General features: G+C 37.7%; 1 protein-coding gene across 1 annotated transcript in view; it reads left to right on the top strand.

The window, feature by feature from the left end:
• Nucleotides 1–19,565, top strand: part of ADAMTS19 (ADAM metallopeptidase with thrombospondin type 1 motif 19) — a 222,990-nt gene that overhangs the window by 32,987 nt on the left and 170,438 nt on the right. Inside the window, exons 3-4 of the mRNA XM_040622512.1 lie at nucleotides 9,724–9,889; nucleotides 17,825–17,997. Coding sequence (XP_040478446.1) covers nucleotides 9,724–9,889; nucleotides 17,825–17,997 — 339 coding nt within the window. The remainder of the gene's footprint in view (nucleotides 1–9,723; nucleotides 9,890–17,824; nucleotides 17,998–19,565) is intronic.

Here is a 19,565-nt window from a genome sequence, read left to right as displayed (position 1 = left end):
GATCTAAAACTGAATTTGCTTCCTGTTTCTCAGCTCACCTTTTTGCATATTTAAAGAATCCATAAAAATCCTGAGGGACGGGGCATCTGGTTGGCTCAGTCATCTGGGCATCTGACTTTTGATTTTGCCTCAGGTCATGATATCAGGGTTGTGAGATTGAGCCTCATGTCCAGCTTTGCACTCAGAGGGGAGTCTGCCTGGGATCCTCTCTCTCCCTCTCCCTCTGTCCTTCCCCACCATGCACTCTCTCTAAAATAAGTAAGTCTTTTTTTTTTTTAAATCCTGAGGGATTAATTGAAAAACCATTCTAAGCAACAAGAAATTACAGTAAAGTGAATGGATGTTAGGAAGTATATGAAAATCAAATCAATGGCTTTTCTCAATTTGAGCAAAAATTAGACTATAAAATGAGCAATGAGACAATCATCCTACTAATGAAAAGTCAGTAATTTTGGAAACTAAACGTTAGGATGGAGCATTTATTTTCCACTTTACACGTTTACCACTTTTCACATCTTCAACATAGAACAGCTTCTGTTTATAGTCATACTTGTGATGTCGTTGATCTATAATGGACTTAAAAAGGAACATTTTGAAATTGTTTCAAAATGCATATCTCTGTCATATGCTGGCAAAAAAATTAGAGGAGGCCAATGGTTTTCAAGAAAATGGAAGAGAAAGCATATTTTTTTAATTTGTAAGAGTGACATGTATTCCTGAGTAATTATTATGGAGATAAAATAAGGCCGTTGAAAGAACATAGCACGAAAGGTCATCATGAAGCATCCCATAGTAAAATCTCTAGCCAGTGTTCAAGAAGATAAATAGTCTAAAAACCACAAGAGGATTTCACCAGGATTTATTTTTGAATATGAATCAGATAAGTGATACTGCCATGGAATGCCCCTGGGTTCCTTTCCGGTCGTCATTTCCCCAGGAATCTCTGTGCTCCAGCCATTCTAACCTTGCTTTCTCTTACACATGCTAAGTTGGTCCCATCTCAGGGTCTTTGTTTCTCCTTCTGCCTAGAATGTTCTCCCCTCTAACTTGCCCTGGCCAACTCTCAGATCTCGGCTCAGATGTTACCTCACCCGAAAGACCTTCCCCACATCACTCTCTAATCCTTGAAATACTTGGCACCTAAATTCATATTGTTAACTTTTCATTGAGTAAACTGGACTCAAAGGATGCCATAATGAAACTAGGGTTTTGTTCCCCCTGGTCTTTTTTCTAGTGTTGTTTACACTTAGGTTGTGAGAAGTCGCTTGGTAAACTTAGCCACAAGAAGTTTCTGATAGTTAAGATATTTATCCTGTAATCATCAAACCCTCCAAATTCCCATAAAGTTAAAAGTCTCTCTGCACATGCCCTCCCCATTCAGGCTTGCTTAGAGCTCATCACTTGCAGTAAGAAGGGGGAGTGAAGTCAGAGTCCTTGTGTCCCCCCCCCCCCCCCCCCCCGGGCTTTCATTTCTTCTGCTCACTGCACTGAGCTTCCTCTGGTTCCTTGAGGGCAGAAGCTGTAAGGGAGGCGGGAAGGAGGAGTATGTTTGGGTGACCAGTAGTGTCATGGCTTGGCGACAGTGTAAGGCATGGTAATTGTGTCATGGGAGAGTGGTGTTCAGCATTATGTTTGATAGGTGCTTCCAATGGTAACTGTCTCTCATGGACCACATTGATGAGTTCCTGGGAGGCTGTCCTCTTCAGAGATGCCCCTCAGTCTCTTGGGATTTCACACTTGTCCTTTGAAGAGGGCTGGTTCATCTCCTCTAGTTGGTCATGTTAAGTGCCTGCCTTGGCCCTTAGGTATATGGGAGGATACTTCCACGCTATATTTGAAACTGTGTGTGTGTGTGTGTGTGTGTGTGTGTGTGTGAAGTAGAACACAAACATAAATGAGTGTATAAGCTATCAAGGTAAAGCTTATTAACTGTGATAGAACAATTGTATGTGTCACTCAGTCAAATAAATAGCAAATTGTATCCCTTCCTGGAGTGTGTGTAATTTGGTGATGGGTCTTGCCAGCCTGGATCATCACTGTTGCCCTGACCTCTGGCTGTACAAAGTCAATACTCATTTATTGAATAGAAGGTGAAATTAATGAATAGCTAATAAATTATGATATTTTTAGAGGGTACACTGTTATTCAGCGGTTAAAAACCAGGCTTATAAAGATTATTTAATACCATTAAGAAACAAAACAGCGATTAAACTATTCTTAAATGGGAAAATAAAGTAGAATATAAAACTTTAACAAATGTGTGCACGTGTAGAGACACATGTACACACACGGGTACATACTCATATATATACTTTGTGTGTCTGTGTGTATGTTAATAGACTTAAGAAGAGGTATACACATGCCTATGTAATTATCCTATATGATGGGATTGGGGACAGTGAATTGCTTTTTTTAATTATATTTTTAAGTGTTTTGCTATTTAACCCTTCTGGTTTTATGATCAGGACACATTTTAAGAAAGAAAATAGAAAAGAGAATTGTAAAAGAAAGGACGAAGGCAAGAAAAACGAAATCCTTGAAACATTCCACCAAATCTGCCATGGGGGAGTGATTGGGCTTGTAGCACTGAGGGAGGCCTGGGGGTGAAACCCAGTGTGCTTTTGGCAGCTAATATGTCTCATCATATAAAACAGTCAGCCCAAGATAAAGTTCAGAGCCTAACACAGTATGCTTGTCTTCTGCTTTGTGAGGGATGGGGTCTGGCCTTGCTCTTGATGTCAAATTTTGGACATCTACCATTTGTGAGGTGTTGTGCTTGATGTCAAATCCTCAGTGCAAAATTTTTTAAAGATGAGAGTTATTTGGAATAACAGTCATATGGCAGGGCCTAGACTTCCTCAGATGGCCTCACAAAGGTACTCTTTGGTTTGAATCCTGTCTTCGCCACATACTGATTTGTGACCTTAGGACACCATAAATCTTTTTGAAATTCACTTTTTTCAACTGTAAAACTACTGAGGTTAGCCTGTGTGGCACGAGCTTGCTGATTGATTAAATGAAATCATATACACACACACACACACACACACACAAACACACACGCACACAAACACGCACACACACACACACACATACAGTGTCTGACACGCAGGCGTATTTTCTTACATTATTGTTGTCTTATAAGTATTTTAAAGGAAGTTTGAAAAGGAAAGAGGAAAGGACTCTAAAATTTCTTCAGCCTAGGTAACTAGAAACAAATTGGTGGCATGCACAGAGATACACACTCAGAGAGAGGTACTGTTTTGGGACAAGGGTCACACATCTGAAGTGAGGTGATGGGAAGTGAGCAGGGAGGAGCATGGATCTTGAATAGAACTAGTGGGCTGAGAGGGGGTTGGGGGTTTGGGCATCGGCTCCATAGAGGGGTCCTTTGGGAGGGGTCATTGCTGCCAGCAGTTGCTGACCAAAGACCTGCTTTGGAGTGAGGAACGTGACCTGTTTAAGGAAACAGAAACAGTTGCTAGAGAAGAGGGAGAGAACAATGTAATAGTAATATTCCTGGAGAAGAGAAGTGGTCAAGGGTCAAATGCCTTAGAGAGGAGAACAAAGGACAGGAAATGGTGGGTGGCCTCAACGATTTCCAGAGTTCAGTGGGGGAAATGAGAATGCAGGTAGCAAGCAAATTTAGAGTGATGTATTAAAACCCAAAAAAAATTTGGAAATTGGGAGTGTTAGATTCCAGCCCTGACACTCGGATGAACTCTCTGTGTGATTCTAGGCAAGTTACGCAACATTTCTAAGTCCTGGTTTTCTTGATTTTAAAACCCCAGTGATGGCCTGATTTTTAGGTTTGCTTCTGCCCTTGTAGTTTCACGATACTTTCTGAAGCCCTTTGGCAAGGAAAGAAAACGGAATAATGTTAACAATGTGGTGCCAGGGAAGCTTTTCCTAAAGATGGAACTTGGGCTCACAAGGAAGGCAACACTGGGAATGCCGGAGGGGAGAAATCGACTAGTAATTTCCCCTCAGATGGAGTTACTGGTGGAGTAGAGAGCATCGAACGGATACGTTTTCTTTTGATCTCAAAAAGGAAGAATATGTTAAGTAAAAGCAACATTCCTTGAGCACCCGCTGTGTACCAGGCCTTATATATTGAAGGCATGAAGCTGAGAACACAAAAGCCATAACTATAGTGGATGTATTAGTGTGACAATGGGACAGGTACAGTGTGGAAGTGGATCAGGGAGGCAGTGGTTACTTTGGAGAGAGGACCAGGTTGGCTTGATTTTGAAGCAATAACTGAGAATGACTTTCTGGAAAGAGAAAACAGCATGTGCAGTGTACCGAGATGCGATCATACAATAAACAGTCATTCTGAAATACTTTAAAATATAAAATTTGTTGACACAATTAAAATGTATTGTTGGGGGCGCCTGGGCGGCTCAGTCTGTTAAGCGGCCGCCTTCAGCTCAGGTCATGATCTCACAGTCCTGGGATCCAGCCCTGCATCTGGCCTCCCTGCTCAGCAGGGGGGTTTGCTTCTCCCTCTTCCTCTGCCCCTCCCCCCTGCTTGTGCTCTCTCGGGCTTTCTCTCTCTGTCACATAAATAAATAAAATCTTTTAAAAATGTGTTTGTTGTGGTTATATATAAATTTTAAGTAGTAAAAATATATGCTGGAGAGGTAGGCAAGAGTTTATCATGACCTTATACTTTATATATCCTCATTAAGGATTTAGAGTTTCCCCCTGTGGGCGTAAAGGGGAAACATCAAAAGGGTCGAGTCAGGAAGAGTTTAACACTGTAAGACAATAGGATAGATAGGGTGTCAGAAGTGTATTTTTATAGACTTGCTTGTATGTATTGAATACACAAATGTATGAAAAATTACTCCTATTTATAGTGATACTGAAAAAGATGTCTTTTGAATAAAGCACCCAACAAACCTATAATATTATAATTAACATCAAGCCTTTTATTATGTTTACGCTCAGAAGTATATAATGCTTTATATACTTTATTTACTTAATGAGATGTATACCGTAACATTACCATACAAAAAATACTCAAAGAAAGCCAAATGCATATTGCTCAGATCATGTAAAGCATCAGACATTTGTCTATAATGTTTTCACAAGGAATTCAAGTTCCAGATCTTTTCACAACTTCTGTAATTGCTGTTTAGAAACAAAACACTTGGGCTTCTTTCAGTGTCTCAGTAATTCTCTAATATACCTACGGTCAGACGATAGAGTAATCATCCTCAGAACCTCAGGACGTTGACTTTCCTATCAAGAACTTCACCATTTGATGTTTTCAATGATATTGGTTCATCTTGTTTTTAGGTTACATTTTCCCATCTCTCTGCTCAGGGCAGGCATCTTCTTAACTCTTAGCTAGACTCCAAATCCTCTTTGCCTTTGCTCATAATATCTCCTCTCATGGAAACAATCTTGCCCTCATCGTATCCAGATTCTGTTATCCCTCAAGACTCGTCTGATATCCTGAAATTATAATGATCTAACACCTTCCTCAGGTCCTCCAGCACTTATACTATTGAGTTCTTAAATACTATGTATTTTTAAAAATAGGACATTATCAAAGACTGACAAAATGCAGTTTGAGCCTCAGATAAATACCTTTAGCCAGCACATTGAAAGCTTACCTAGAAAACCAAGGTTCTGGAAAATAATTTTCCAGAAAGAAGCAGGGAAGAATGAAGAGAAAATTTGAAATAACTATGGTAGTGCTTCAGTTCTGTGAGTGAATGGGAAGTGAGGTCGTGGAAGTAAAGTAGCAATGTTAGTGAAGAGGGAGAACAAGAGTGGAGAGCGCCATGTTGTTTTCTAATTTTTAAGTCATTTATTAAAGATTTATTTATTAGAAAGAGAGCCTGGGTGGGGGAGGGGCAGAGAGAAAATCTCAAGCAGACTCCCTGATGAGAGTGGAGCTGGACATCTCAGGGCTCCATCTCAGCACCCTGAGATCATGACCTGAGCCAAAACCAAGAGTCCAGTGCTTAAACGACTGAGCCACCCAGGTGCCCCTTAAGTTATGTTTGCATTCGAGTTTTAGGATCTATTTAATAGACCATAATTAACTTGAATTTGGATACATGAAACATTTATATTGGTTAATTGAAGCACTTTACCAACAGTGTATTTGGCACATTGACCAAATCAAATTTCATGTGATTAGAATTTACTGACAGCGTCATTGCACCTAAATGATGCACCATTTTCTTGGTTGTCTTAATAAAGCACAGAGGCATCTAAATAGAGAAATAAAATGTCAGAACTAGTAAAAAAAAAAAAAAAAAGAGTGGTAACATATTAATGTAAGTGAGGGTAAATTTGCAAAATACTGAAATTCTTGCTACATTGTGAGATCAAAGAATAATATTCAATGACAAATGCCACCATCTGATGCACATGATAACAGAAATAAGGTGTGGGGAACACCTATTAAACTTAATTTCATTTCCAAATTTTGTGTGAAATATCTCAAAATATTTAAAATCATTTTGAAAAATCTAAATGAGAGCAATCTGGGAGAAAAAATGCTTATAAAACTTACATTTATTTTAGATGATGTGCTGTGCAACATTCATTCACATTCTCTTTTCTTTCCCTCTAAAACTGGAGAGAATATTTACACTAACGTGAATGCTGCCTAATTGTGGATTGTTGAACACAGGGGCCCTTGTGCATAGAGGTTAATATGGATTTATGTTCTTCCATAGCTTGTAAAATCACAGTGCAGATACAGATTTCTGTTTGGTTAGTGGGGAAAGTGAGGCTTTTATGGTGACACAGAAAACCTCAAGTCTTTCTGCAATTCTGCTTTACTATAAGGAATTATCCTGAAAGATACCGACCTACACTAGACCACCTCCTTTGCTGTAGAATAGTATTCTGGTCTCAGATACAAAAACTCTTCCCTGAAGAAAGAACGCTGAACACTTAGTGTTAACTCTGCCCCAGAGTGAACCAAGTCTGGCACACTGTAGTCAGACAGTAAATATGTATTGAATGAGTGAGTCACCATTTATAATTATTCCAACATTTTTTTTCCTTTTCAAAAGTGGCCTTCTTGTTTTTAAAAATGTCTGTAGATAAAGTTCTAACACAACAAATAATTATTATGAAGTGGTTTCCAAATCCTAACTTCAAAAATTTAATTTCAGAAAATATTTTGTAAGGTAATATGGGGATACAAAGGTCTATCAGTTTTGATTCTTTGGACTCCTGAGGTCTCCAGTTCATACTCAAATGTTTGGGTGCTTTGATTTGTTATGGTTATTCTAATTAATAAAATAAAAATTATGGTGAACATTTACTGAGGGGTTACCCAGTATGAGATCCTGTGATAAGAGCATTACACGTGCTTTTCAAAAGTGAATGTTCTAGACAGCCCTATGGAGCAGTGGTGTGGACTAAGTCACTGTATCTTTCTCAAAGTTACTTAGCTAGTAGTCAATTATGAATCCAAATAATCTTAAATCCCGAGTCATTACATTTTCTATGTTGATATGCATTTCAATTTTATTTGGTTTATTTTTCTAAATCCAATGATACTTATAACCTTTGGAAAGAATGTATCAGGTTGTGAATTTAAGATTTAGGGAAACTGAGCATGTTTGCTTGAAATGTTCATACTGAGCATCAAAATACTTATTATTTCAATCATCAGCCACACTGTCAGTTGTATTAGTGACCTTCAATACTGACTGAACCTCAGAAGCATTCTGATATACGCGAGAAGAGTAACATATTTTTGTATTTTCCCCATGTGCATCAGTGATATAGAATGCGACACCCTCCCCCCTCAGTCCATGTGATGTGTGGGTGTACTACATCTTAATGATTATTATTTCAGGTTTTCAGTATTTGTTACCGTCCTTTTTTCTATCAAGGGAATATTTTTTTGCCTGTCTTGTAATTACTTTAAAATTCATTCTAGTTTTACATCGGAGACAATGAGCACATGTGGAAAAGAAAAGAATTCATTGGAATTCATATTAAAATTACCCCCAAGGGGCGCCTGGGTGGCACAGTGGTTAAGCTTCTGCCTTCGGCTCAGGGCGTGATCCCGGCGTTGCGGGATCGAGCCCCACATCAGGCTCCTCTGCTATGGGCCTGCTTCTTCCTCTCCCGCTCCCCCTGCTTGTGTTCCCTCTCTCAGTGGCTGTCTCTATCTCTGTCAAATAAATAAATAAAATCTTTAAAAAAAATAAAAAATAAAAAAAAAATAAAATTACCCCCAAAATGTCCCAAGTATATAATACACGCCTGATGTATTTTACAAGAATTGTCACAGTAAATCTTTTCTCCGTTATCCCCACCCCCAGAGAGAGAGTGTGTGTGTGTGTGTGTGTGTGTGTGTGTGTGTCTTTGTCTAGGAAAGACAAGCAGAGGGAGAAACACAGAGTGAAGGGGACAACAGACAGAGGTGGTGGAACTGTTACTGTAGTACTTGAGAATTTTATTACTGTTATAAAAATTCAAGAAAGAAGTGATGAATATTTTTGGATTTATTAAGAAATCTTGTGACATCAATTCGATACAGAATAAAATGCGATGGCATATTGACAATCACCTAGTCTTTCTGTAGAGAAGATGTAGCACACCTTAATGATTAAAACAAAAGAAAAAGTCTCTTCTGTACTTTTAAGGAAAACACACCTCTTTTTAGTATAGATTTATTTTTTCTTAATATTCAGTTCAGAAGAATTACTGTATCTGAAGAAGTAAGTATATTCTTACTATGCTAAGTATATGTGGACCAAACTAAAATGAACTACACATAATTTTTATGTAATTAATTCAGAACAGAATGAAGAACTTTGATAGCACATTGGGTACGAATAATGCAGGTTCTGAGGGATTATTTCTTCAAAAATATTGGCTAAAGAGTTAACGGAATAGTCAAATATATGTATTATATATATATTATGCATGTAATATATATATCACAGCAGAATAAAATAATAAAAATCTAAAAGGTCAAGTCACATGTTCTGTGTGGGATATTTTCCTAGCTATAATATAAATTTATGTTCCAAAAAAGGAAGGAAAGAAATGACTAGGCTTAGCCTCAATATAATAAAAGGATACCTGTTATAAGTTCTTTTTATTGATAATAACAGTATTTTACAGTTTTTAGCTCTCTGTCTACAATTGGCTAAGTTTAAAGACATGGCATTCTATGAAATGAAACATGCTTATGTAAGTGATGATTCATTTTTTTTCTGTAATTGACTGTGCAAAGGTTTTAGGAATGTTTAGTAGAAGGCTTCAAGAATATTTTACATAATAATTTCAATGCTGTGTCCCCTGCATTTGCTTTGACATGTTACATGAATTACTTTATTAAATAGCGATTGTCAAAAAGTTGGACCACGTGGTGCGTGCAATTAAACACCGTATTGCTCTTCTGTACATGCCTACATGTAAGTGACCCCATGGGTCTCCCAAAGTGAGCCTTTAACCGTTCCAGAATTTTACTATGCATCTGTTGCTGGCATCTAGCCTCCCACCCACACAGGCTAAGTCTAACTAAATGAAGTTTATGCTAGTGCAATAAAGTTGTAAAGATGAAGTAATAAAATGGGAAGATAGTTACCTTCTTAGGGGCATTGCTGAGAAAGCTTCCCGAGAATGTATGCACATATGTGAAAGTAAAGTGTATGTGAGTAGGAGAGCCTAGAAAGTAATTTATCCAAACAGTATTTCTTACCTGTCTTTTTATGTTATATATTCCAGATGGGATTTATACAGCTCAATGAGGACTTCATATTTATTGAACCACTCAATGATACAGTGGCCATAACGGGTCACCCACACCGTGTATATAGGCAGAAAAGGTCCATGGAGGAAAAAGTCACAGAGAAGTCAGCTCCTCACAGTCATTACTGTGGTATCATTTCAGGTAATGCCTTCTCCCGGGAGGGTTTATCAAATATGCAATGTGAGATGAATACATGAAGAATTTTTTCTCTTCCTTCCTTTCTTTCTGTCTGTCTGTCCCTCTACCTGTCTGTCCATCCATCCATCCATCTACTAGTTTTATACTTTTCTCAAAATATGGAAACTCTTCTGGTTAAGAACAATTAAATATATCCATTATAGACTTCTCTTTTAGTCTTCTGCGCAGTACTACGTTTTAGTATCAAAAATGGAACTCCAGAAGGACTTCAGAGACTAACGTGTAACATGCCCTGAGTCTCTCTCGAAATGTGAAGTGTTCCTCGTGGTATCCTGTTCACCTCACTGGCATAGAAATGACATGGAGAGAATTCCTGATCTCCTGAAATGGAATCCTGTGAGCTCATAGCCTTATTTTTGTCTACCTCTTTGAGCACATCATAGATATCTCTTTACTTTGACCAGATGGCTCTTCTACTTCTTTCTTCTTCTTCTTCTTTTTAAAATTTGGCCCAAGTAAAAATCATCTTGGAGGTTAAAATTAACAGTGTAATAGGAAGAAGAGTAAAGATTTATTTCTTTGAATTTTATTCTCAGTATCAAAATACCTTAAATCTGGACATTTCAGAAGCTCATAAACATTTCCAACCATCAAATCCTAGTCTCCGTCTGCCAGTTCTGTGTAGAAATAAAATGGGGCTGACTGTTTTGTGAGCTTTCTTACTTCCTTTGGCAGAGATCTCTGTGTTAACAAGAACGGTAAGGAAAACGAATGATTTCTATTATGTAAGTGGGACCTGAAAGTCATAGCCAACACTCAGAAAATAATTAGAAGTGTCCCTAGGAAAAAATTTTTAGATATCTAATCCAGACATCTCAGTGACTAGTCACTGATAGGAGAAAACATTTCCAGTTAGAATCTGAAGAAATATGAATTTATGCAAGGATTTTTGTTGTAAAAGACATAAAAAGTTGACTTGCAGATTTAAAATTAGGTGTTAGCAGAGTTAGGGCCAAGATACCAATTCGAAAATTGGTTATGGTGTTTGAGGCTGGTTTTGGCGTATGACTTGTGACAATTAGTGGCATTTGCAGCAGATATATAGGTTGTTCCTATTATTGCTTGCTTAGGGTAATCAGATTCAGAAAGAACCACAACATGTTTCTGTTTAAATATATTTATCTCAAGTGAATCCATGATTTCCGTTTTCTTCCGTGAAAGCTCACGTTGTTAGTCTGTATGGGAAACATCTTCAGAAGGACTTAAGTGAATCTCTGTGCCCCACTATTCACTGTACACGATTTAGTCAATTTGAGCGAGACACATCCCTCTTCTCTCTTCGAAGAAGGTTAGACACAAAGAAGTCATAGTATTATGGCCAAGCCAAAGAAAGTCTCTTGTGTTGAGAAATGATAGCAGCAACAACTTGGATTTAGTCCATTTAAGGAAATTGTCTTGTATGAGTTATACTAAAAATCTACGCTGTGCAACTTGCAAATCATAGTAAGTTCCAGCTGTTCTAATTACTCATGTACAGGATGACGCAAAACAGGCTTTGTGTGCCATGGTGCATAGAAGACAGATTGCTAGAAAATTCTTAATTTTTATAGGTTTACAGAGCATAAATACACAGTTAATATTTGGCAAACGTTGCTCATAAAGTTTCTTATTGTGTTTATTTTTAAGGCATGACTGTTAGGTATTAGTTGACCTATTTGGGTCAGTCACTTGCATGCAAGGAGTATTATGCTACCAGTTGGATGATTCACTAGGAGTTTACCTATTTTCAAATACTTTTTAAATTTAGGTCTAGAATTTAAAAAACAGCTTTAAAATTAGCAATATGTGAAATAAAATGTTGATTTACTTCTACCAATATGTCTAATTGTAGCTCTTCCCTTTGTACTTCAGGCTGATGTACTAACATGTTCAACATGTGATTCAACTTTGGATAATATTGCAATATTTGCCTCTGTGCCCTGGAATCAAAAAGTTTCCTTGTGTTCAAATCGGTCCTTGCATTATTCTCCTTCATCATTTTAATGCCTTAGGTATAGGATGTTTCTGTATATTGACTTCATGAATATTTTTCCGGAACAGGAAACGTCATACTTTAGGATGACACTGTGGTGTTCTTCTATAAATGGTAATAAAGAGAAGGCACATGAAAGGCCCCCCCCATGGATCCAAGGCATAGCTTTGGTTTCATTCCAGCTAGGGACTCTTCGCCAATCCCTTAAACTTCTCTAAAATTTTACTTTAGTGTAGTTGCCATACAACGTTATATTAGTTCCAAGCGTACCGCAGAGCGATTTGACACCCTGTGCACTCCTCGGCGCTCACTGCAGTAAGTGTAGTTACCATCACTCTACGAAGTCAGAACAGGATTGTTGACTATATTCCCTATGCTGTACATTTCATTTACTTTATAAACAAGAAGTTGGTACCTCTTACTCCCCTTCTCTTATTACACCCATCACCCCACACCCCTTTCCTCCGGCAACCACCAGGTCGTTCTCTGTATTTATGAGTCTGTCTGTGGGGTTGTTTTTTGGTTTTGGCTTTGTTTTTTTTTTTTGTTTGTTTTTTTTTTTTTTGGTTGTTCCTTTGTTGTTATGTTTTGTAGATTCCACATATGCGAAATCATATAGTGTTTGTCCTTCTCTGTCTGAATTACTTATCTTAGCATAAAGACCTCTAGGTCCACCTGTGTGGTCATGTATGGCAAGATCTCATTCTTTTTCATAGCTGAGCGGTAGTCCATTGGATATATATCGCATCTTCTTTATCCATTCATTTTTCCACGGACACTTCGGTTGCTTCCATATCCTAGCTATGGTCAGTAATGCTACAGTAAACATAGGGGTGGGTATATCTTTCCAAGTTTTCATTTTCTTTGAGTAAATACCTAGCAGTGTAATTGCTGGGTGATGTGTGATATCTATTTTTAATTTTCTGTGGAACCTCTACACCATTCTCCACTTTCGCACCTCAGCTTCTTTATTTGCAACACAAGCACGTCCAGTCACTTGACAGGGATGTAGAGCTAAATGGCACAGCTCTTATTCTTAAGAGGCAACCAGTGTATTATTTTAGACGAACTGCTCAGTGAGTAATTATACTGCAGCGTGATAAGAACTCTGACAGAGTCACTACATAAGAAACCACATTTCTGATATCAGGGGGCTGAGCCGCAAAGATCAAATAAAACTTATCCTGATTATAGGCTTACATCTTTGGGAAAAAGGGGAACAGAGTGTGTGGATTCTGATAATGGACTCTGGAGTCTCTGCTGTGTTCACAGACGTATGCTACCACTTCCCATCTGTGTGACTTTGGAAAACTGACTTTCTCTCTCAAAAGCTTCATCCACAGTGTACAGAATGGGGAGTATGATACCCGAACCTCAGAGCTGTTGTCAGAATTAAACGAGATTATGTGTGAAAGTGAAAAACTTGGGTTAAATTTTTGGTGCATATTGTTAGTCAGGGAAGAACATTTCAGGCAAATGAGCAATGCATGCAAAAGTATAAAGTCAGGAGACAGCATCGACTGGGGGAGCTGAAGCCAAATGGCTGCAGTATGGACGTGAGATACAACTCTGGGAAGGTAGTCTCGAACAGGATGATGAAGGGACTTGATTGTGTGCACTATCGTAAGGACTTCATATGGGAGCAAAAAGGTTTTAAGCAGGCAAGTGACATTATTCATATATATTACATAACACTTTACTAAAAGTGTAATGGATATGTGTAGGACTCACTGTTGCAAGAAGGAGATTTGTAGAACTGAGGAAGACCAATCTATTTGAGCAGGACAGAGATCACCTCTATTCTTAGAGCTAACTTCACCAGAAATTCTTTCCATATGCCATCCATAACTGTTGTGGAGATTACTGTCACCACGTGTAGGGTATTGTGGAGAGCCCACACTGAGCATTGGTGACTACACATTTTAAAATTTCTTCACTAACTGGAAGTGTGTGGTATCAAGTATGTTGTTTCCATGCATGCATATGGGTAGAAAATGGTCTCAAGATTTGGGAGATGAAAAACAAGCTTAACGGAGTTGATGTGGACAACGAAGCCATCAAAGAAAGCAGCTTGATAAAAAGATTACTTCAGTATGCATGATTCATACACAATGGTTACCTTGTATGACGGAGTCTACCATTTAGTTGAGATTCTTAAGAAACATTCTAGGGTGTTGCATGTAGTCTATTTAAATATAACTTGCAAATAAGGATGTAGCACACTGGCAGATTGGAGCTAACACAGCTATCATAGCTGGGGTGATAAAGGAAACAAACTTTTTTCTCTCCCTTACTTCGTCTATTTAGCATTCTTGCTATAATTCCTAAGCCCCTCATTTTATAACTCTCCCCTTGGTGTTTTCTCATCTTATTTTTCTTGCGTCTCCGTCTCCTCCGTGGGCATATCTTCTTCCATATGTACACCCCTTAAATGTAAGCATTTCCTTGGGCTTCCTCCTTTTCTATTTCTCATGCCATGTGCTTTGGATATAAAGGTGATATAATCCAAATCCGTGGGTTCAACCTCACTTATACATTGATTAGTTCCAATCCCCATTTTAACCTCTCTCCTGTCAGGTGTTTAGTCACCGGTACTCGGCTGTCTCTCAGGCACTTTAGACTCAATCAGTCTGAAGCTGAACCCATCATCTTCCTTCCCAGACTCCCCTGCTGATACCTTCTACCATCTATCTACCTAGTCACTCAAAAATAAAAACTAAACAACTCCCCACCCCTGCACAAACCAAAACAAATAACAACAGCAACAAGGGAGAGTAATTCTAACCACCTCCCTTTTCTTCCCCTAAGTCTGAATAATTTTACTTGTGATGATATCTATTTTCTAATATTTTGCCTATCTTTTCATCCTTTCTATTCCTACCATTGCATGATTTTCACAGACAAGGTCAGTGACACATGATTGTAAGAGAGCTGCATATATATGTTCCCCCTATAGTTAGTTTATTTGGTGTTGACCCTACCAAGACAAGTCTTCTCATCTACTTGTAGGAATGCCACCTACTAAATATTACAAGTGTGTGTAACAATATACTAACTGTGGATAAGTTTGGGATTATGATTAGAAAAACTACAAAATTCATTCCTAATTGTCATCGACCTCAACATACAGATAAAACCAATTTCTTATGTTGTCTTTCATCAAGATCTTTGGTTTTAATTACTAAATATGGATCCATAAAGTGTACTTTAAACTCTTGTGGTCCTGTTGCATATGGCTACTGTTGTTTTTGTCCTTTAGCATTGTCGTGTTTCATGACATAATACTTTTTTATTATTATCTTTAAATAGGGAGTCTTTGTGTTTGTCTTAGTAACATTTTTGTTAACCTAGTTAACTAATTCTTTTTGGTAATTTGGGTAAAACTTCATTCATTAAATAGACTTTAGTTTGGGTCACTGCTGGAAAGAAAAGGAGAGAGTATAAATAATGAAGATATCTCAGAACAGTAGAGTTTCCAGCAATGGTAGTGGATTCTAGTTCGTGTTAGATCTCAGAGGTAACTCAGTCGGGCTTAGAAGTCAGTGATAGAAGGGAACCATTGGTTCAAAAATTCAAGGTATAAATTAATCCCGGCACCATGAAAAGATGTTGGAGGGCAAGAAAGGTGGAATAGTTTGCGAAGTAGAATGGAATAGCCTTGAATTGAATCGACAGACCAAGGCCACAGTACCTGCAACAGGACTCAGGGAAAGCCACCATGATGGACTAGAACTGTGAGAATACATACTTTGAGATTCAAAACAGAGTTAGAGACACCCAGGAAAACATGACCAGTTGAACATACATGTTTATCTCCATGGGACTCTACTAAACACCCATGTTTACTTCTAGGGATTCTGTTAAAAGTATAGTAAAGAATATGGTAAAGATGTCGGCTCCCAAGTACAAGTTTGGGAAAAGAGGTTGAGCAGTTTAGGGACATCAACAGAATTTTGGTAAATGGCAAGGAGCAGAACAGGCAATCAATGATTTAACAATGGACTCTGAGAAACAAACTTAGGGCTTCAGAGGGGAGGAGGGTGGGGGAATGGGATAGGTTGGTGATGGGTAGTAAGGACGGCACGTATTGCATGGTGCACTGGGTGTTACACGCAACTAATGAATCATCGAACTTTACATCAAAAAAAAATAAAAAATTAAAACAAACAAAAAAACAATGCATTGTGGAGATGGTTGCCCAAGTGTAGACATTTATTAAGACTAAAGGTGTACACTTCAATGGCTCCACGTGTTGTCATGTACATTATATCTCAGTAAAGCTGTTTAAATAATAAATTCATTATTGAAGTACCACATGCATACAGAAAGTTCACAAATGATGTGTCCAACTGCTAAATTTTCCCGAAATGAGAATGAAAATTTCCCAAAATTTCCCCATGTCGTTAACACTCAGATCACGATACAGAAAATATCAGCACCACAGATGTCCCCCTTATGTCCACTCCTAAGCACCAATATCTCTTCCCCCAAGATATTTACTATCCTGCCGTCTAACATCACGTCTTCCTCGTTTTTGTTTCTATAATTGGAAGCATATGCCACCGACTCTTCTGTAATTGGCTTTTTTGCTCAGCATTATATTTGGGAAGATCATCCATGTTTTTGTACATTGCAGTTATTGGTTCATTTTCCTTGCTCTGGAACATTCCATTGTATGAATAGGCCCAAATTTTTTCATCCGTTATACTATTGATGGTTATTTGAACTATTAAGAATAGTACTACTGTGAATAATTTGTAGATGTGATTTGCATGCATTTCTGATGAGTATATGTTTTAGATCATTGATCATTGGATATATAAGTGTTTAACTTTAGTGGTTACTGCCAGCCAGCTTTCCAATGTGTTTATCCTAATTTAAACTCCCAGCTTGTATATGTATAGGACTTCCATTTGTCCCCACATTCTTGTCAACACTTAATATAATCATCTCTTTATTTTAGCCATTCTGGGGATTTTAGGTAATTTAATTAATTGTGGTTTTAATTTGCATTTCCCTGAAGACTAATGAGACCGAGCACCTTCTCATATGCTAATTAGCCATTTGGATGTCTTTTTTTGTGTGTGAGAAATGGCTGTTCAAGTCTTTTGCCAATTTTTCAGTTGGGTTATCTGTTACTGATTTAGAATAGCTTTTAATTTATTATGGAAAAGTATTGTAACTATCTTCTCCCACTTGGTGGCATGCTTTTCATTCTGATAGTGGCATGTTTTAATAAACAAATTTTACATTTTATGTACTTAAATGTATAAATATGTTTATTTGTGGTTGCTGCTTTTAGTTGGCTCTATTTGAAGAATCTTTATTTCCCTAAGGAACTTCTACTGTGGGATCCTGATGGAAGGCAGAACCAAGTCTTTTGTAACCCATGCATAATGTTTTAGTAATTAAGGGCCTCTGCCTGAATTGAGGATGTGTGAGGCAATCACTTAAAGCAATTTCTGCAAGTAGACCTTTATTTTGTCACTGGTTTCAAGAAGAAAATTGTGATTTTTTTAATTGGGTTATTTTATTTACTCTCTGCTAGAAATTTGAGTAATGCAATCTTATTATAAGACATCAACAACACTAGAAGGTAGATGTTGCTGTATTTACTTTATAGATGAGGAAACCAAGGCTAACTGAGTGATGTTAGTTTCCCAAGTGGCAGAGCTAATAAATGGTAGAAGTCTGGTCTGTTTGATTCCAAAGTCATGCTCCGAAGCCAGATGCCCTTTTATATTCCATGTGTGCAGGGAACTTACTTGTTTTTTGCTCACCATTATATCACCATCAGCATATTTTAATATTAAGTAAACACTTTTTTAAATTATTGAAGAAATAGAAATGTTTTATTCACTTTGCCAATATGGAGTCACATTGGAAAATCCATTTCTCTGTTGCAGATAAAGGAAGACCTAGATCTAAAAAAATAACAGAAAGTGGAAGAGGGAAACGATATTCATACAAATTACCTCAAGAATACAACATAGAGACTGTAGTGGTTGCAGACCCAGCAATGGTTTCCTATCATGGAGCAGATGCAGCCAGGAGATTCATTCTAACCATCTTAAATATGGTAGGCAAACTTTAAAGTGCGCTTGGAATTTTTTCAAGAAAACTCTAAGGAAGAAATGTGTGAGTATAATGACATTCTTTAAAAATTAACTCATTACTATTCCTTTCTTTTATTGACGTCAGTAAAAAAAAATGCTTTGGGTATGCCAAATTGCTCCATCTCAAAAGATATCAAAATAATAATTCACATCTTCTAGTAAAAGAAACCATCCTGATTGTCGATTTTGATGTGGCAAAGCTCTCTGTTAGTCTTTTCTCTCTTTTTTGTATGCCCTTCTTTTCATTCTCTTATAAAAGGCCATTTGCTGAAATTAGAAATGTTATACTTTTTTGTATGCGTGGCCCCACCCAAAGTTATTATACATTAGGAGGTGGCACAAAAGGGGAGGCTGGTAATCCACTGAGCTCTTACGTAGGTATGTAAGATTTGATGTCAGCTCTAATACTAGTTTATGAGTAAGACTTCATAGCAGATAGCTCAGTTTTTAAGCAGCTGGGTCACACGTAGCTAAGTTCAGTTAGCAATTTGTGGACTGCAAAAATCGAGTTTGTACCTACCATATTACAGATGTTTACCACCAAATGAATCCTTTGACTTAATTGCATACCCTGCTGCTTAAACCTTTGCAAGGCAGAATTAGAAGGTTGGAGTGAAGAGTGGTTCTTAGGGGAGAATGAACATAAATAAAAGCCAAAGGCAAATGTCCATTTATGATTCCAGTTTCCATATAAGGCAGGGTAGGAGCCCCTGATTCAAGGGTAAATATATGCTGTTTCACAAAATTCCATTTTTACTGTTTTTGCTCATTTTTACTATTTGGCTTTGTTGAGCAGTGAACAGATTTTCCCACACTTCCGTCATTTCTATGTTCAGCTACCTCCAGAGCACTCCGCCAGCATTCTGTTACCGGGTAGACTAACATAGCCTACCAACTTCAGTTTCTTCTAAGTAGTTCTAGATCTGAAGGTAGGGGTTTGGTTTTACATTCTGTTGCAAATTAAATAAATACTAAATTTTACAAAAAATCAAGGTACCACATAAAAATTCACCTTGCTTTCCAGCATTGCTACACATGCCATGCTTTGGAAAAAAACAGTTATAATGAGGATCTAATACCATTAATCAACAGTCGCCGGCAAGGTTGTCTTCCTGGGTAGCATTGGAGAGAAGAGCTTTGAAAACCCTTTTCTTTTTTGGCAGCTAGCTTGGGGAGAGAAAAAAAAAATACTCCAAGGAATGAATCGGGAAGTAGCATAAAGCAGGCTCAGTTTTCAGGACTGTTTCTCAGAAGAAAGGAAGACACTGGCATTTTGTGGTCTTGAGAAAAATTCTAGGGTTTAGTTACTACAATGCTTGTCTTTAGTATTGTGAAAGGCCAGCCTTCCCTCTGTATCCCGCTGAAATGCCTAGACAGTCAAGGCTGCGATGAGTATCTTAGAAGGCTTGGTCTAAACCTCTTGGTATTTAAAACGAATTGCCTAAGTTATTCTTGCTTATTAAGCTAATTTTTAAATTATTGTGTCTATATATATATATATATATATATATATATATATATATATATATAT

The sequence above is a fragment of the Ursus maritimus genome, unplaced genomic scaffold, assembly GCF_017311325.1.
Source record: "Ursus maritimus isolate PB19 unplaced genomic scaffold, ASM1731132v1 scaffold_5, whole genome shotgun sequence".
NCBI classification, from domain to species: domain Eukaryota; kingdom Metazoa; phylum Chordata; class Mammalia; order Carnivora; family Ursidae; genus Ursus; species Ursus maritimus.
The sequence above is the reverse complement of the archived record's forward strand: the minus strand, read 5'-3'. Positions and strand labels throughout refer to the sequence as shown.